The 21,154-nt window shown below is 40.8% G+C and overlaps 1 protein-coding gene across 1 annotated transcript in view; it reads right to left on the bottom strand.

Moving 5' to 3' along the window:
• Nucleotides 1-21,154, bottom strand: part of LOC128641157 (putative ferric-chelate reductase 1) — a 345,832-nt gene that overhangs the window by 210,679 nt on the left and 113,999 nt on the right. Inside the window, exons 6-7 of the mRNA XM_053693724.1 lie at nucleotides 15,827-15,918; nucleotides 14,973-15,033 (exon numbers count right to left, since the gene is read on the bottom strand). Of these exons, the coding sequence (XP_053549699.1) occupies nucleotides 14,973-15,033; nucleotides 15,827-15,918 (153 nt within the window). The remainder of the gene's footprint in view (nucleotides 1-14,972; nucleotides 15,034-15,826; nucleotides 15,919-21,154) is intronic.

Below are 21,154 nucleotides of genomic sequence, written 5' to 3'. Positions count from 1 at the left end.
CTCACAGGGAATATAAGTTACAAACGCACTACAAAATAGCCTCACTGTTATCAGGTGCCGATAAACCTGAAGAGAGGAACCTGTCCCAGGAAAGGAAAGAAGACTATCATGTAGTTACCCTGAGATATTATGCCCACAGCCTATCTGGGACATCTCATATCCATGATTGCAGACAGAGAGATTCACCACTTTCTCATCTTTTGGTAGAAAATCTTTAAACTGGTATCCGAAGTGGAGTGCCAACCTACATTGACATATGTTCATTGGATCGCATGTTCAACGCCGTATCCCATTATACCTGAAATATCAGAAATATTCCTGTCAAATCCGGACCAAACAAGGTCTTACCCTTGTAAGGAAAACGCCAGAAGTCCACTGACATGATATTGCCATAAAGCCCCGCAGACTAGCTTGGCAAAGTTAGATATCTTGACTTCCCTACTTAAAAACTAGCATGGTAGCATCAGAAATAAAAGAATTGGTTAGTTCAATAGCCTTAATTCAGTGCAGGATCTCCTCCTTAAAGGAGTCCCTACCAATTAGAACAAATAAGACGTTGTATTTAATGGAGACAATGACAGGAAACGTCCTCTAAGGACAGAAGATGGAGAAAACTCAAAGAGTAGCTCTCCTATTCCTGTTAGCATGATTTGCTATCGAAGAATCCTAGTATCTATAAAATTCATTAGATTCTTTAGGGATTGAAAACGACAGACGTATCAGAGTCGCTCCAAAGCAGCCAAAAAACCTCCTTTAATCACATAAAAAGGTGTTCAGGCTGAAATCTGAAGAATACAACTTCAGCAACAGATAAAGGAATTATATTGTCCTCATCTGAGAATTTATCCTCAGAGGCTACTGACGTTATCCTCCTCATCAGACCTACGAGGAAGGCAAACAGTGTAGCAGCAGGCAGTACAGAAACCTCGCTATCTGAATATCTAATTTCCTCCTGCAATTTCGCCCCTGAAAAAAGGAAAAAACAGATAATGCTAAAAGATTCCGAAAAGATACCCGAGTAGCAGATTCTGCCGCAAATAACTCCTCCAGGAGATAATGAGGAACCGCAGGGAGCAGCAGGTGACGCCATAAAGGCTTGGGACGTGGAAGGAGAAAACTGTGGCAATACCTACACAGCATCATCCTGGGAGACATTGGGTTCCGAGACAACATATTATCCCTATCTCAGGAGATTTAGCGAAACAAGAATGCACATAAATTGTATATTTGCAAGCAATATTAGTGTCTAAAAGCCAAACAGAATTCACTGCAAGAAAAACTGAGAGGCAAATTAAATTAAATTTTAATATCTAAATATTATAATGAAAATACAAGACTGTCACTTTAAAAACAGTAATTTAAAGTCAATGTAAAAGACGTGGTAACAGTCAAGAGTATGCTTAGCACGATTTGTCCTGCAATTTTTTGATCATACAAAATAAAGAAAAAACGTTCACCATAAACATGATAAGGAACGTTTTATATCTACAATACCGATTGGGTAGAATAGGAACTGCACATTAACCTTTATTATTATTGGTTATTTGTAGAGCGCCAACAGATTCCGCAGCGCTAACCTTTGTGTTGTGTAACAAAAAACAAACAAACAAAAAAAAGCCATGTAAGCTCCAATCTCAGCTGGAATTGACTGAGAAAGGCGGGGACACATGACCGGACCCAGCCAGAGACGGAAATGGCACCGCAGCTCCTTCTCTGTGAAGAAGGAGGCAGAGACACAACTAACAGTATGGGAATAAAGAGCGCAACATTATTTAACATCGCACTTCAAACTACCACCACTAGAAAGTCTGCTTGACCCTGTGCCAAACAATTACAATCTCGCATTGAACTCAGAAACTGCTCCTTCACACGGCAGTGTGGCGGTAACTTCCTAATTAGGAAACCACCATCGAACTGCGCAGTCAAAAGACAGACACTACACAAAAAGTGTCCATACTGAGAAGCTAAAAATACAAGTACATAGAGTCACTACTCCGATAAAAATAGTATAGAGGTGACATTGACCCCAAGGTGCCTCTAAACATACCATGAACCCAGACAATCAGGGGATTCATATTAACCCCTAGTCTCCTGTCACCATAAAGTGCCCTGTGCCCTGCCTAAAATATCCTTCTAAGGGATATGTGTGTCCCATATAATGTTGCAGAGAAGGATTAACCATTTTAGTGCCAGTCTCCCACCCTGAAGACGAATAGGCACTTACCTGCAGTCTAGCCGTCCGGCAGGAGGACAACCTACCTGATATGAGAGGATGCCACTCCTCACAGAGATCTGTAGAGAAAAGAAAGACAGAGTAAACCTACTCAGGCTATGACGTGGGCAGCAACAATGTTAGGAAAACGCAGCAAGGCCCACCTTACAAGTCCTAACTGCTTAAAAGCCACCACTGCCCTACTGAAGAGACTAATGTGGAGTATGGCTATACCCAAGCTTGAAAGAAAATATCAGAGCAAACCTACTCTGACTTTCAAAATAATAAAATCTTGATTTGAAGTGAAAGAAATCAAATCTTCAGACACCAAAAACTTCACATCTTCCTTGTACTGAAGGCAAAGAGAATGACTGGGGGTTGTGGGAAGGGAGTGATACTTAACAGCTTTGCTGTGGTGCTCTTTGCCTCCTCCTGCTGGCCAGGAGTGATATTTCCAACAGTAATTGATAATGATCCATGGACTCACTGTGTCATTAGAAAGAAAGAAATGTTTTTGGGCTGAGGTGCATAGGGTGAATGCAGTGTGTATGAGCAAGAATGTTTTAAGTAACCTGCTGGGACCTGATATGGATAAGCTTTGTGTAGTGTGCTATAGGCATGTGCTGTGGGCTGGTATGGCTGAGGGGCAAATTTAGCAGATCTGAGGGGTTGGTTGTGCTGTACTGAGGAGGCAAACTTAGTGGAGCTGAAGAACAGGCTAGGCTGGGGAATGGTGGCACCATGTACAAACAACCAGAGCCTGGCTGCAGGAGAGTGAGGTTTTTACGGTCAGGAGGCCAAGTCTAGGTGGGTTATTCTGTCCCCAGAACCTGAAGGTGTAGTAAACCAAGCTCATGTGGGCAGGACCTTGTTATGCTGTGTGTGCAGCTCACTTTGTTCATCGTCAGATAATCTTTGCTATGGAGGGCAGGAGGCAAGTACTAATAGGTAGAAGTGCTAAAAAAAATATAATCTTCTTACTGAAAGATTTCATCCAACACTGAGCCTACTAGGATTTCTGTTGAAAGAATAGGGGAATCCCTCAGTGACAGGCAACTGGACCGGTTTTTTTTTAGCACTTACGCCTATTTAATATTTGCCCTTACTGTCCTCAATAACAGTGTTTGGCCTCAGCCGGTCCTGTCCTAGATAGCTGATGTAGCACTTCGTGTAAAAGTGAGCTGAACACGCAGCATAACAAGGTACTGCGCAACTCCTCACTGTTAAGCATGGAGTTCCCCTATTTGCCGACAACGCATGAGCCTACTATGATCTCTGTCGGCTGCCTACCGGACTGTTTTTCTTAGGATTACTTACTGCTATTTTTACCTAGTGCTCCTCTCATTCATACTAATGCTGGACTAACTCTAAGTGTTGAAGCCCGGGGATAAAACTAAAAAATAAAAGCATTTGCCTGGTTGAGTGACTCCCCTATTTGCACAAAGCGCATCCTAATAAGTGGAGCTTTAAATAACCTTAATAAGAGTACTAGGATGCACTGTGAGCAAAGAAGAGAATCCCACAGAAAAACTGAGACAAACTCTTCAGTCAGAAGCTGTGGTGGAAGTCAGTGCTTACCAACACGTTACTGCGTTTTTCAGCGACTCCAGCCGTTGCTGCAGTGCTCCACCTTTAAGGCGGTGCTCAGTGTTCATGGCTTCTACACTGTTATTTTTACAGGCTGACAGAGTTTGAAAGTGAGTGAATGTTGATTCAAGATTCACTCACTGTCTTTTACTCGCCCCACTTGAAATTTTACTCACTGAGTGAAAATTTTGAGCTGTGTGTGTATAGATAGAGAATTATATATACACCTATCTATCTATCTATCTATCTATCTATCTATCTAGAGATAGATATGTATATATAGATATATATCTCTCTATTTCGCCACACACACACAGGGCCGCCACTAGAAATTTTGGGGCCCCTGACTCAACCATTGATCAGGGCCCCCCCCCCCCTCCTTTGACATCTGCAATTTTTGACCAAGTGACTAAAATGTATATGCACTTTATTCTTAATTGTCTATTTAAACTTGGAAATGTTGTAAAGGTAGTAACATACACTAAAACACACAAACACACTCACACATAAGGATTCACATATAGACACTCTAGCAGACACGCAAAGAAACACACTCAGACACAGAAACCCAAACAGACACTTAGCACTTGTTTACATTGACCTGACAAGTAATGAGGTAAACTACAGTTTTGTAAAAAAAGGAGATTTAGAAAACAAAATATGGAGTTCTGATTATCTTTTTGTAAAGGAAGATGACAACTAAATTATGACAACAGCATGCAGTGGCTGAAAGGAAGGGCCCTGAACTGCCTAAACAATAATTTAAAGGTTAAATGGTGGAGTGGTTACTTCCGGAAAGGTCTTGTTAGTCTCAAAGTCTGTAGAAAGATGTGAATAATTAGTAGTAAGGTCAAAATGTCCTAAAAAGGAACAGACAATGGACACACACACACAAACTCAAACTTGCACATACACCCAAGGAAACACCGACAGAGACAGCCTCAGAAAACACACAAAGACATACACACACACACACACACACAGAGACAACCACATGAAAAACACAGAAAGACATACATACACACACCCTCACTGAGACATCCACAGAAAACACCCAAAGACATACACACACCCTCACAGAGACACCCACAGAAAACACAGACATACATACATACATACACACAAACACCCTCACAGAAACACCCATAGAAAAAGCTCAAAGACATATGCACACACCCTCACAGACATCCACAGAAAATGCACAAAGACATACACACGGTAACACCCACCCTCACAGAGAGACCCACAGAAAAAAAATTACTTACACATAGAGACACAAACCAAAGCACAAAGACATAAACACATACACCCACAGAAACACTCACAGGAGGAAACATTTATGCACCTTGCATCCCCTAAATCAACAGTGTGTGACATGCATGATAAAAAAAAATGCAGAAATTAAGAGATCACTTTTTAAAGAATTATATTTGTAAATGTGCAAACAAAAATAATTCTGTGAATTCAAAATTGTACATTAATGAGCTGGGTAGATGGCTAGATGAAGAAAAGTACCTTTAAAAGGTTGACATATGTTTGTTTGTTTTTTTCCCATTTTCCCCAACCAAGAGTACCACTTCAAATATAGTGTACAAATTTTCCCATCTGTCAGCTGTACTTATGGATTTTGAAAATGCTGTACTCTATATGGTCTTGGTGGGACCATAAGCTGTGGTACTCATACCATTAGATCTGGTTAAATGCAGGATTTAGGCTTGTTGGTATGTATTTCAAAACTAAGTCAGCTGTAGTGTAAACTGAACAGTTTTAAGTTAACCTGTCTCATTTCAAACACTGAGCAATCTTAGTCTGAGAGTATAACATTTTATGCAGATGTAAAAATCTTAGATAAAATGCCTCCTTGCATCTGGAAAGTCCTTGCATAAAGGGGCAGTAAACTGGAATGTAATATATATATATATATATATATATATATATATATATATATATATATATATAATGCATATCTGCCAAAAGGGCATCTACCATTTGTGTATTGAGGAGGAAACATTTCTGCATGGTTTTAAATATAGAATTTCTACAGCATTGTCAAATAATCATAAATATACTGCTGCTAAAAAAAAATGTGTTTTTATGGACCCCTAGCCCCACCATACAGCTACTACCACACTGAAGTTACAATCCAAAATTGCACAAAGAAATAAAAAACATTTGCTAAGTAAGTCCTACCTCCTCTTCAAATGAAAGTGATCTGCCGTCTGACTCAGGCACTCACTGTACAAAGTGCCAAGTCTGTCTCACACTGAGCATAGTGGTTTAGTGCACACTAAGAAATCCTCTCAAATGCTAATACTTTACTCCTTGTAATAACATTTCCCATGCTCAATTAGCACTCTGCTATAGTACCCACTGGTGGCTGCCAAAATTAAAAAAAAAAAAAATTAAAATCTTTTTTTTTTTTTTTTTTTTTTTAGTTCTTGCCTCATGGGGCCCCCCTGGCTCATTGGGCCCCTGACAGGAGTCACCCCTGTCACCCCCTGATGGTGGCCCTGCACACACACATACATACATATATATACACATACATATACATACATACATATATATATATATATATATATATATATATATATATATATATATATATATATATATATATATATATATATATATATATATATACATATATATATATACATATATATATACACACACATATATATATATATATATATATACATATATATATATATATATATATATATATATATATATACATATATATATATACATATATATATATATATATACATACATACATACACATATACATACACATATACATACATATATATATACACACATACATACACACATAAATACATTTTTCATATACTTAACGGCAAAGGGCTCCAATGCACTAATATATATCTTTATATAAAAATATATATATATATATTTATATTTATGTGTGTCAGTGTTAATTTTGTCGACTAAAACGAGTATAAAACTAAAGAAATTCTGATGACTAAAATACGACTAAAACTAAAATGGCATTTTAGTCAAAAGACTATGACTGAAACTAAATCAAAATTTGCTGACAAAAACATTTTATGCAAGGTGTTATAATCAATCCATATCTAATTACTGCTCTTTTGTAAAATTTGCAAAACTTCATTTTAATAAATTTTAAGATAAAGACATTTGATATATCACAACAGTTAAATCTGTGCTGCATGTTCAAACCTTAAAGGGCCACTAAACCCAAAATTTTTCTTTCATGATTCAGATAGAGAATACAAATTTAAACATTACAATTTACTTCTATTATTTATTTTGCTTCATTTTTTAGATATCCTTAGTTAAAGAAAAAGCAATGCACATGGTGAGCCAATCACACGAGGCTTCTATGTGCAGCAACCAATCAGCAGCTACTGAGCATATCTAGATATGCTTTTCAGCAAAGAATATCAAGAGAATAAAACAAATGAGATAATAGAAGTAAATTAGAAAGATGTTTAGAATTGCATTCTCTTTCTAAATCATGAAAGAAAAAATGTGGGTTTCATGTCCCTTTAATACCATAAATAAAACAGGTTAATAAACCTTTACTCCAGGAGTATATAATGAGTTTGGAAGTTCTAGAGTAGTGCTAATATCATTGCCAAAAATGTTTAAAATCTGTGAACAATCAATTGTTTCTTCCTATAGAAATAAGCATAACCCATGAGTATGGGTTTAAGTTATGCTGTGCCTGTGCTAGCTGCAGAAATTTTGTTGTGTTGAGTTACTTGATACTTGTTTTAATTATTAACAGAGAACTGTTAAAGTTTTTATTTGGGGTAATATGTTCAATACAGTTTACAGTTTTGATTTTTTATATTTTAAAGTTGCCATTCTGTTTGTTTATGAAACTTGGTTTTATTTAATTGTAAGTTTAATAAAGATGTTACATATCACAACGGCTAAATCTGTGTCTGTATTGCATGTTTAAACCTTAATACCATAAATAATAACAGGTGTTATGTTTACTCCTGGAGTATATAATCAGTTTGCAAATTATAGATAAATGCTTAAATAATGCATTACACTTTAACTAAACACCTTAGATTTTAGTCGACTAAAACCTACTGGAGATTCAGTCGACTAAAACCTACTGGAGATTCAGTCGACTAAAACCTACTGGAGATTCAGTCGACTAAAACCTACTGGAGATTCAGTCGACTAAAACCTACTGGAGATTCAGTCGACTAAAACCTACTGGAGATTCAGTCGACTAAAACCTACTGGAGATTCAGTCGACTAAAACCTACTGGAGATTCAGTCCAGGGCCGGTGCTAGGATTTTTGGTCACACAGGCGAGGATACATTTTGCCGCCCCCCCCCCCCCGCCCCGATTACATACCACTCTATTTCTAGTTTTTGACAAACTGTTAGAGATGTGCTAACAAAACTAAAATAATTCCCCATTTGGGTTTTTGCGTGTGAGTAGTGTGTGTGTGTGTGTGTAGTAAGGCACTTTGATCAAACTGACAGCTATCCAGCTAAATGGTTATGTGATTCTGCAGAAAGTAGTATCACATAACTCTTTAGCTGGTTAGCTGTCAGTTTGATTAAATAAGTCCTGAGTACTGTGAATCATACCATTACTTACCACTAGCACTATTCAGTACCTATAACCAGTGAGTGTCATCCGATACTGCTCTTTAATCAAAGCTGCAGATATACCTCCCAAAATTTGAAATAGCCAGAGGGACACTTTTCGTACTCCGTTGACCCCCCCCCCTACTATATTCGATAAGAGCTAGAGGACACACATTCATACACACTCATACAAAAATAAACATTTTTACATACACACAGTTATACACCTACATACATATTTACACACACATGCACAGTTATACATCTACATAAATACATACATACATACATGCTCATACACACATATTTACACACACACACACACACAGTTATACACACATATAAACATTTACACACACACTTATACACACATTTACACACACATTTACACACACATCTTAAATAAGCCTTCTGATCTAAGTAATGCAAGGTAACAAGCAGTGAACACTATCAATTTACCCATGGGACTACAAATTTACCCCTAAAAGTCAATACAAATAATCACCTCATAGGAGATACTTTGAGAGCAACAAAACTACAAGTGTTGCAGGGGTTTTATACTATCACCACTATTAGCAGAAGAGTAGGTACAATTAATTTGCTCTTATCTATTCCAGCCTAATAAAACTCAGTAAATATTACAGGGGAGGGCATTATCATGGTCAAGCTGCCTGGGACTGGAAAATCTGTTTAGGGGTTTGAGATAATAAAATACTGCAATTACAGGCGATAAGGCCCTCCCCTGTAATATTTACTGGGTTTTATTAAGCTGGAACAGATAAGAGCAAATTAATTATTATTCATTCACATTTTGAATTATAACTTTATACATTTTTATACATTTCTCATGAGCACATTCTGAGTGTAAAAGAAAATTAGCTGCTACCAGTGTATAGTATACTAGGGCTGGACTTGGACCAAAAATAGGCCTGGGCATTTTAAGTCAAAGCAGCCCAATTTTTCCCCCATTTTTTATTTAACCGCCCACATACACACTCATGAGCATATGCTTGCACACCATTTATGCACACCACTCATACAAACTCATATGCATGCACACCACACATACACACTCATATGCATGCACACCACACATACACACTCATATGTATGTACACCGTCACCTCACAACACACAGTCATTTGCATGCATACAACACATTATATATATATATATATATATATATTTTTTTTAAGGATAGTAAATAGTAAAAATGCACAACTAAATACCATTGTTTACCAGGATAGTAAAAATGCACAAGTAAATACCATACCCTTGACTTTGTATGTAAATGCAATATCCATGTATATTTAATATATTTTACATTTATATACTAAACTGCAGATTTGGTATCAGATTACCTTTTCTGCTTTTGGTCATCATAAAAATGCAGCAATCACCAAAGAGGTGGTTATATAAAGGGTTAAAATAAGCACCCTGACCTGTTTTAAACATCAAAGGATTTCATGTCAATAGGGTACAGACCTTAGTCACTTAGTTGAGAAAAAAAGCGTCTTGCACATTTCTTTCTGACTGTCTGTGCAGCGTCTCACTAGCAGCTAAAACTGACAGGCTTAGTCTGAGCTCGGAAGGAGAAGGGAGAGGGGGCCAGCACTGGAAAGTGTGTAGACTCCGTATTAGAGTTTCCTGTAAGTAACTGGTGGGTGGGGCCACTATGCCCCAAGCAGTTACCTAATCCAGCCGGGAGAAAAAAAATAAACAAAAACCAAATTAACCTAATTTTATTCAAAGAGGCTACCTAACCCCCCACCACATCTTAGTATGCCCTTGGTATTAATTTACTTACCCATGGTGGCCAGTAGTCCCAGAGTGGAGTTCCTAAGTTCTTTACCATTACCGACATCCTCAGAGTCTATGTCACAGCCACACCGCTGTGACTGTCAGTCACTGACTCACTCGCCACTCCAAGCACTGAGAGCTCATTTACAAGAAAGCAGTAGCACTCAGTCTGACTCACTTGTCAGAAGTTAGTAAAAAAATCCTCCTCGTTGAGACAATACACGAGGACTCAGGACTCTTGTAGTAGTGCGTGAGTTGGGGGGTATGAGCAATCCGATGCTTGGGTTTTCAGAACACCACTTCATCTGTAATTTTAAATTTCCCGGGCCGCCTGTGAGAGGATTAATGCAACCCAACCCATAATGCACAGCACTGCACATCATGATTGGAGCGATCAAACTGTGATTGAGGGAGGGGAGGACAGCAGAGCAGAGGGGAACTGGTAAAGGACAGGGGCGCTATAGAGCATAATAATAGAGGCAAATGCTTCTCATACTGTGCGAGGATGCAATTAAGCAGCAACTCGTGTATAAAAAAAAAAAAATTCAAAAGTTTTTTTTCATGTTACAAATTTGCGCCCACCTAGAAGAGCGCCCTAAGGCAGATGCCTAAACTGCCTATATGCAAGCGCCGGCCCTGATTCAGTCGACTAAAACCTACTGGAGATTCAGTCGACTAAAACCTACTGGAGATTCAGTCGACTAAAACCTACTGGAGATTCAGTCGACTAAAACCTACTGGAGATTCAACATATGAAAAGTATTTAAAAAATCCCAATAACAACACATGGAGTAAATATAAAGATGCAAGAGCAGAAAGGGAACAATTTTTAAAGGAAAAATGAGCAAGTGAAGAGTTAAAAATCAGGGCGACGTATCAGGGGTATCAGGGTGTATCCGCCAAGCATCTGGCCAAGCTGGTGAAGTTTCGGAAAAAAACAAACTGCATACCCGCCATTAAAGTAGGTGAGAAAACACAAACTAATACAGCAGTAAAAAGGGAGGTATTTTTTGAATATTACCAAAGGTTATATTCCAGGGAGAATATAAACGTTCAGTTGAAAGAACAGTTCTGGCAGGGTTTGAATATTCTGCAAATATCTCAAGAGGCCTTGCAAGTAATTAATGCGCCTATCACTGAAACAGAAGGGATTAACATAATTAAAAAAGCCAAAACTGGCAAGGCCCCGGGGCCGGATGGCCTCACTGCTGAATTCTACAAAATCACAGCAGAAGAGGTAACAGGTATATTAACTAAGTTATATAATAATTACTATTTAAGGAAAGATATGAACTCAGTTTATTTCTCAGACTCTATAGTTACGTTGATACACAAAAAAGGGAAGGATCCAGAAAATACATCCTCATACCGCCCTATATCGTTACTAAATCACGATTATAAAATATTAATGTCATTGATTGCAGAAAGATTGAAAAAGACGATTGCAGATGTCATACACCCAGATCAGGCGGGGTTCATCCCGGGCAGAAACTCAGTCTGCAATATGAGTACTGACCACAGTTGATTATCTATATCAGGTGGGCCAGGACTCCGGAGGTAAGCGCAGACTGTATAAGGAGAAAGATATCGCAATAGTGACTGTAGACGCTGAAAAAGCGTTTGATTCAATTATATGGGACCATCTATTTACATCATTAGAAAGGTTTGGCTTCTCCGGTGCCCTGGTCGACCTGATTGGATTAATATTTAATAAACCGAAATCACAACTCCTTGTAAATGGTGAAGTTTTGCAGCATATTATCTTAGAAAAGGGCACATGTCAGGGCTGTCCATTGTCGCCGCTACTCTTTGACATTGCACTAGAACCGCTTGCAATTTATATCAGAAAAGCACTGCATCCGGTTAAGATTGGTACCCAAAATGTTTTGATCTCATTGTATGCAGACGACATTTTATTATTCCTGCAGGGTACTGGTACTAGCATCCCGCTGTTTATGGAGATTATCAATAAATTTTGCTCTTTTTCGGGTTATAAAATAAACCCTAGCAAATCTGAAATATTATGGGTTATTAAAAATAGGACTAGTAATTGTGATATCTTCAAATAAGTACAATGTATAAATTATCTGGGGATTAGAATTAGCAGAAACCCTAAGGATTGGTATCAACTTAACTATAAAGAGTTCTTTGAGAAAATCCAATATGATTTGGGCAAATGGAACATATTTTATTTATCATTATCGGTCAGAACAATGCTGATCAAAACAATTATTTTTCCCAAGTTGCTTTTCTTGCTACAGAACTTACTGTTTTTGATTCAGAAAAAGGATATAGACAATAACAGACCATGTTCAGCTTTTATATTGGGGGAAAAAAAGCCACGCATATCCATGTTAAATTTAACTCACGAGAAACAATTTGGGGGTTTTTCTTTTCCCAATATAAGGTATTATAACCTTGTTACATTAATAAAATTTGGCATAGACTGGCTGATTAAGGCAGATTATGTCACTTATTATGCGATGGAAGCTGAAATAATTAAACCATTTGATCCACAGGCAATACTGCATTGTCTATATAGGCAGCTACCAAGTAATGTAATAGACTAGTAACATTCTCTAACATAGTCCTAGCATGGCAAAAATACTGTAAGCTATTGGGACAGGAATATCAAGTCTCACTTTTTCTTCCGATTATCGGCAGCCCCGAATTTTCACCTGGGCACAACAATATGATGTTTAGTGAATGGAAAGAAAAGGGCCTTATTTATCTCTGACAGTTGAGAGTGTCGCAAGTAGGGATAACGCAATCCTTCGAGAATTTGGCAAGGGAATTTAAATTGCCCTCTAAACATTTTTATGCATACTTGCAAGTACGACACCTGATAGATGGATATATAGGCAGATTTGGGCAGGACTGGGCTCAACTAAATATTGATCCTGGCCTTGTATTTTATAAGGCTGGAATCCGATCTATAACAATATGGTATCGAAACATAATGAGTCGTATCGGGGATGATCATATTAATCAGGTTAAAGTGAAATATTTAAAGTATTTTCCCATACTACAAAGTAAAGACATACTTGATAGCATGACGCGGACAGTAGAAGCGACAGATAGTCAATTTGAGGGAGTCGCAATGTAAAATAATTAATAACTATTATTTAACACCAGCTAGAATCGGTAAATGGTCACAGCAACAGAATTTCTGTCCAAAATGTAACAAGTCAAACGCTGTTTTTGGAGTTGCCCCAAAATATTACAATATTGGATGAAAATACAGTACTGGTTAAATAAAATTATAAAGGTCAAGATAGATTTAAAACCACTCCAAATTTTCTTTTTACACCAAGCGGAGAAACCTAGTGACAGATACTTTATAAACCTAGCTATTTTGACTGCACGAAATATAATCTGTAAAAAATGGAAACAAAAAGAGGCCCCAAGTATAAATGAATTTTAAAGTAATATGAAAATGCAGATTATTGTTGAGCAACAGGGTTTGAAACTAAGTGCAGAGAAACAAACCAGGGAATTTTTTAAAAAATGGAAAAATTACATCTGCTCATGGCCCCCATTAGCACAACGACAATTTATAGAACCTTTTCAAGATACTTTACCTTTTCTGAACCTTATAGTAGAGGGAGTATTGCCCTTACAATGGCTATCTACTCGTTAAGTACGGAACGGAAATTATTAGTTTTTTTCCTTCTTCTTCCTTCTCTCCCTCTCCACCCCCCTCCCCCTATCTTTTAGAGCAACGAACCTGGTCTTGGTAAATTAAATTGTTAGTAATAGTTTATAAGATTTAGATTTAATGTCTAATATGAAGGTATGCAGCAGGGGAACCTTATTTCCTATAAATGACAGAAATGGCACAAGTAATGATATGTATTATTTGTCATTTTGCTTTGTTTTTTATGGATTATATACCTTGTTCATTTTATGTACATGTTAAATTCTTTCTTTCCCCCAATAAAATAAATATTTATAAAAACCTACTGGAGATTCAGTCGACTAAAACAATTCAGATGACTAAAATACGACTAAAACGAAATTGAAATTTGCCGTCAAAATTAACACAAGCAGGCCCATTTATCAAAGGGCTTGCGGACCTGATCCGACACTGCGGATCAGGTCCGCAAGACCTCGCTAAATGCGGAGAGCAATACGCTCTCCGCATTTAACATTGCACCAGCAGCTCACAAGAACTGCTGGTGCAACGCCGCCCCCTGCTGACTCGCGGCCAATCGGCCACCAGCAGGGAGCTGTCAATCAACCCGATCGTATTCGATCGGGTTGATGTCTGGCGATTCCTGTCCGCCTGTTCAGAGCAGGCGGACAGGGTTATGAAGCAGCGGTCTTTAGACCGCTGCTTCATAAGTTGTGTTTCTGGCGAGTCTGAAGACTCGCCAGAAACACGGCCCTTCAAGCTCCATACGGAGCTTGATAAATGGGCCTGCAGGTGTATATACTGTATGTCTGTAAACACACACACTATATATATATAATTATGATTGTAACTGTTCTATTAAATGTATTTTTGTTGTGTTTTGTGCAACTTTGTGGAATCAGGTAACAGTTACCCAGAGCTCTGAAGTCGCGCTAACCTGATGTGTGTTAAATCAAGCAAATGCGTTTATTTTCAGCTCGTATTATGCACGCTATTTCTGTCGTGCGTAAAAACCTTAATATCCCATATCGCTTGCTCGCTACAGTAAGTGCACCACTTGTAATACTGCTCTATATGTTAAGACTTTTATCCGGGCACATAACAAGGGCAGCAGGAACAGAACATGTTACTTACTATGAGGAGCGGACTCTGAACACCAACCCAGTACACAGCTCTTGTCTGGACAAATGTGGCTCTGTTGTAGAAAAGGAACATGAAAGAGTTAGTTGTGTGATTACAGTAGTCCCACGTCACCTGTAGCCACAGGGACAGCGTTAGTGTTTGTCCTACATCATTATATTTCTAATAAAACTATTATAAACACATTTAGTAGACTTGTGCATGATTGAAAAATTTGTTTCGGATCGATTCGAATTTGGAAAAATTTGAATGAATTCGTTTCGGATTCATTCGGATTCGAATAAATTCGGCTGGATTTGGTTCGGAAAGTCGTAATTTCGGTATGTGTTAGGTGGGATATGCTGTGTATTAGACTAGTATTATGTATTGTATATTAGGTGTAACCCATAGCAGAGTACGGAGAGATAGATAACCTAATATACTGTACAATACTAGTGTAATCCATGGCCAGCCAAATCTACCGAATAAATCCAAACTAATTTGGATTTATTCGGTAGATTCGGCACTATTTCAATTCGGAAATTCGAATCGATCCGAATCTCTGAATTTACCGAATTCAGCCGAATTTCCGAATCGATCCGAAATGAATCGCACATATCTAACATTTAGTTTCCTACACAACATGGGGCTAATATTCAGCTCTGATTGTTATCTTTGAGTTTCACATTTAAATCTATTTTATTTGACGATCAGAATAGCTAAGAGTGTGAAGCTAGTAACGTACAGTTCCCTTTATGTCCGACGTTTACATTAATAGAATTCCCTAATAACTGACAGCGAGGACTTAACACATCTGAACTTCCACTCTCCAGAGTTGCAGCTCATTAATAGAACAACATGGTACTTACCTGAATCGGACATTCCTATACTGGGCCGGAGCTGTCCACATGACAGAGATTGTGTCCTTGTCACTTGGGTTGGTGTGACTGACCGCTGAGTCCTGATAAAAAGAAGATTATTAGATATAATTACCTCACCTGGAGATCTGGTGATTAGAGATAAAGTGACCACAAAGCCTGACCTGCATATTAAATCATTAGAGATACAGTGATCACAACTGAACACAGAGAGGCCTATTTAACAGTGCGGATCAGGTCCGACAGACCTCGCTGAATGCGGAGAGCAATACACTCTCCGTATTCAGCATTGCATTCAGCAACGCCGCCCCCTGCAGAATCGCGGCCAATTGGCCCCCAGCAGGGGGGTGTCAATAAACCCGATCATACTCGATCGGGTTGAATTGTGGAGATCTCTGTCCGCCTCATCAGAGCAGGGAGACAGGTTATGGAGCAGCGGTCCTTAGACCACTGCTCCATAACTTGCGTTTCTGGCGAGTCTAAAGACAATTTGATAATTTTCTCACCTCAAGTCTTAAGGCTGCACATTCTTTATCAAACCAATCACTTTTATTGTTATGTTTCCTGTGTCTTTTGTCTGACAGTTTAAGGGATTTGTTTGCTGCTGTATGGAGAATAGTTGTTAAATCATTTGTTGCTTTATTTGTGTCATATGGAGTATAACTGTAGCTTCTATTAATGAAAGCATTCATTTGATTTGTTATCTCCTCAGTTTCCAAGCTGTTCATAAAGATTTCCTTACTTTGTTGGGACCACAGGTAATTAGGGGGCATTCTGTACAGATGTTTCCTGACTTTCCATGTTGGGATTTTCTTTGAACTATTGATGTGTATGACCATTTGGTTATGGTCTGATAGGTAGGACTGGGGTCTTACGATCAGCGAACTGATCTTTCTGATGTCCAGGTCAGTTATCACATAGTCAATGACACTTTTACCACTTGATGAGTTAAATGTAAAACTTCCCAGCCTGTCTCTAGTTACCCTTCGATTTACAATGTACAGACCTAATCTTTTACAAACATCAAGGAGATTTTTCCCATGTGTGTTCATTATTTTATCATAGCTGTTTCTCTGAGTGTCCTGTGTGTTCATACTCTTTACAAATATATGTTTATTTCCTTGGCTGGGGGTACAGTCCCTTGCATTGCTTGTGCGAGCATTCATGTCTCCAATTAGCATAATTTGTCCTTTTGTTGAACGTTTGAGATCTCCCCCCTGCAGTGTATTGAAGTATTCTGGGTCATAATATAATTTTAAATGAATTGTATCCATGGACAGCGCTGCAGAATATGTTGGCGCTTCATAAATAAATAAATAATAATAATAATGTGATTCCCGTGGTGAAATGTATATGGCACAGAGGTAGAGATTGTGAGATGTCTGTACAAGGTTCTTTGATATTTGTATTCACAGATGGGTTGCACCTTTCTTCACTGGGGTGATAAATGGTTTGAGGCTCTCTTTGTACCACACTAATAACCCCCCTGAGAGTCTCCCTCCTCTTTTATGTTTTGTTGCTGCAGGAATTATTAACTCTTTATAGTCCATAGGGCAAGATGATGCTGTGCTTCTATCTTGCCATGTCTCCTGTAACAAGATAATATCATGATTTCTTATATTTTGTTGAAAATCAGGATCTCTGATTTTGTCTCCAAAGGTGGAGGAAGTGAGCCCTTGTATGTTCCAGCTGCTAATTGTGAGACTGTTCATCTTGTGTCCAGTCTATTGTGTGCTAATTAAGCTTTCAGGCTGTGAGAATTAAGGTTTGTTTGTTTGTTGTTGGTTTTCCCTCTTGCAGTTCATTTGTGATATCCTGGTTTGTTTCTAAAGCTTTTCATATAGTGCATGGATTAGTTCTCAAATTTCCCTAAGTTCTGAGTCTGCCTGCGTATTTTGCCTTCTATTTCTTTGGAAGTCTCTGTAGTGGGCACTGTATTGGCTGTTAGGAGCCTGTAGGTTCTCTCTGTACTGTCCATTTGAGGGTATCAAGGATCTTTTACTTTTATTCCATGTATACAAGTACCCACTCCAATGTGTAGTTGTTCTATCCCTGTTATTATCGGGGGGGGGTCTCTCTAAATGTGAAGTGAGTATGTTGCGCTCCAGTGTTGTATCTTTTAGATTTTTGGCAAGCATACGTACCCCCCGTTTGTTCCGATGTACTTGATCATATAGGTGTGAACAGTTAATGTTGTGGTGTTGGGCCACCATTATGTTTGGGGTTTGAGCAAAAGCCTTTAGTTGCATATTGATGTTTTGGACAATATCACTGTGTATGTTACTCCTTGGTAATAGGCTAGAAAGGATGATTTTGGTTAGTCGGAATTTATTTCTTGTGATAGTTGTCAGGTCTTCCATTGCATTAATATATTTCTCTGGATCTTGCCATTCATTTGAGCCAGTGTGGATGATTATATATTTTGGGTTATTAAAATTTGTGTTTAGAATTCTCTCTTTTGTTTTTTCCATGTTAACACATTTGTCCTGGAGAACTCTCTTACCAGGGAAGAGGTGCTTTCCATCTAGGTATTTACCATTTGAGTCCATTAAGATGAGAACATCCGTTTCAGGGGTTTGCCTTGTGTGCTCTTCTGGGTTTTTTTTGTAAGATTCTGTAGTGGTTTCTCAATAATTTCCTTAGTGGCCCCCAGTACACTGGCCAGCTGCTCTGCTTGGTTTTCTGCTCTGACCTGGCTGTATCTGGTCTTTGGGTGTTTTCGCTTGAGCAGACTGGGTCCTTGCTTGTGGTTCTTTCTGCCTTGTTTCTCCCAAGGTCACTGTTGCTGGGTTATGTACTATTTTGTTCTTTAGAAAGTGCAGGGCAAAATAGCCCGGAGCGTAGCTAAGGGTTAAGGCCTGGAGGAGTGAGTGCTGCTGTGTGTGTGTATTAGTTACAATGTTGCATTATGTTGGGAGGGGTTTACTAACCTTATAAGAAGGATGTACAGGGATTCTACTTCCTCTTTGTTCCTGTGGACTCCCAGAAGAATTTTCAGCTTAGCAGTTTGCAGCATTTTCCAATGGAAGGCGAATCTGGAGAATGGGAAGAAATGGAGTTAGAGGACGTGGAGTGGGTCGCACCATCCCCATCTGGAACTGTCACGGTGGGTCTGGGCCATGGGTCTGGGCTGTGTCTGCCTGTTTCTCCCTCAGGGGGGGGGGGGGTAGCCCACTGTTGTTCTCTTCTCCTGCACGGGAGAATTTAGGGGGGGATGGTGACCCAGGTATAGCCTATCCGTCGTGTGAGACAGACTGTAGGCCCTCAGGGGAGATTGGGTCTGAGGGGCGAGTAGGAGCGCCCGGCGGGTCGGTTTTAGGGCCTAGGGGGTCCCAGGGGAGCTCCGGGTTCGGCTCCGGGGGTCCCGGCTCTGTAGCCGGGGGTTCCGGTGTCGGCCTTAGGCAGGGGCCTGTAGTGGCAGGGCCCAGCGAGGCCTTAGGAAGTGCGGGCACCTCGGGGGTGAGCGTCGTTGGCGCGGGTAGTGGGAGCAGTGCGGCCTCACCTGCGGCAGTGGTCCTCTCCGGGGAATCGTTGGCGGCGGCGGTGGCTCTCCTCCAGTCCTTGGCGTCGGTCCTCGCGGGTACGTCGTCGGGTCCGGCGGTACTTCAGGCCCCGGCTTTGGCCTACGGTGATGTACAGGCCTCCGGTCCGTCGTCCCTCGTGGCATCTAAAATGGCCGCCGCGTCGACTTCCGGCGGCGTTGCGCGCTCCCGCGTCACTTCTGGTGACGTCATTTCCCCTCGCGGCAGTCGCAATCTGGACAGCGAGCAGAGCGGATCGTTCCCCCCGGGCTCCGAAGGTAAGAAGGGAGCACCTCGGGGGGGGACACCCGCTCTTGGGGGCAAGAACGATGGGGCCCAGGAGGCCGGGGGAGCGCATGTTAGGCCGGATAGAGGGGCAGAGATGCTGAATCATGGGGCAACTGTGAGTGTGGCAGCGGGGCAGCAGGGGCCCCCGGAAGGCACTCCGGGGGCAGTGCAACAGGGTGTGCGCACGAGAGCCGCAGCTGGACCCAGTAATAAGGGGGGGGATGCCGACAGGGCACCCGCCTCGCGCTCGCGGCCTACGTTAGGAGGGGGTAAAGCTAAGGTGGCCCCCGCACGCGCCGCGGCCCAAAGTAAAGGAAAGGCCCCCGCGGCTAAGACCGCGAATAAGGGGGCCATCCTGGCACACAGCTCAAGGGGCGATGCCGCAATAGCGGAGCCCCAGGGGCAAGGCCTGCAGGGTATCATGACGCCCAGCAGGACTTCACCAGCACGATCTGAGCAAATAGCCACAAGGGGGGCTGTCAAAAGGGGGCATGCTAGCATTAGCGTTGGCACTGGGGAAGGCTTAGAGAGCCCCGGGAGGGGACAGGCAAGACAGGCTAGGGGATCGAAGTCTCAGGGTCGGAGTAGGACCGTGAGATTTCAGGAGGATTCGACTAGCGGGTTAGCCACCAGTACGGATGATGATGTGAGTGTGGCATGCGGTGTGAGTGACAGTGACCGGGAGGGTTATCTAGAATTTGAGGAAAGGGGGGACAGGGAGGAGATGGCTGGCCCTTCCCGAGGTACTCCCCTCTTGGCTTCTATTTTGCAGGTACCCAGGACTTCCTCATCCAGCAGGGATATGGCGACTCAGAGTTCCGGAGCTCTCGTGCCCAGAGGAGTCAGCAGTGCTTCTGGACAAGGCCAAGCCGCATCGGGCGCTTCCTCTGGTGAGATGCAACTTGGTTTACCTAGGGGGCGGTGTAATTCTTCCAGCTCTAGTGGGTCAGGGTCAGGATCTGAGATAGATGGGTCCCTGGGTTTGCACACGAAAGGGCATAGGAGAATGTATAGAATGTTGAGGAAGATGAGTAAGGGCAATCACAGGGATGACGTTGCCAGTAGTGGGGCGCAGTCATCTCAACTCTTAGGGGTTGCTGGGGGGTCACCACAGGCGGTGAACAGAAAGGCAGCGGTACACGGGGATACTTATTCGTGCCAGGTACACAGTTTGCATGCACACCTTAAAACTAAAACTGTGGAACGTATCCAGGACGGTAAGTATGTTAACATGTTTGAGCTGTCTGCAGAGGCCTTTAAGTTTAAGGAGATGGCGGAGGATGGTACGGGCCCTAAGAAATTTAGGCGGCCTGATACCCTGGAGGAGTGGCATCGGTGTTTCCGGGTCTACGCCACTTGCTACTTAGAGAGGTTTCCCGATCAGGGGACTGCCCTCTTTAAGTACGTTGACACCATCGACGCAATACACAGAAAGTTTGCCGATGGTGCTTGGAGGGAGTATGATATGTTATACCGGAAAAAGAAAGTGGGCAACCCACTGCTTGATTTT

Source organism: Bombina bombina, chromosome 10 (genome assembly GCF_027579735.1).
Source record: "Bombina bombina isolate aBomBom1 chromosome 10, aBomBom1.pri, whole genome shotgun sequence".
NCBI classification, from domain to species: Eukaryota; Metazoa; Chordata; class Amphibia; order Anura; family Bombinatoridae; genus Bombina; species Bombina bombina.
The sequence above is the reverse complement of the archived record's forward strand: the minus strand, read 5'-3'. Positions and strand labels throughout refer to the sequence as shown.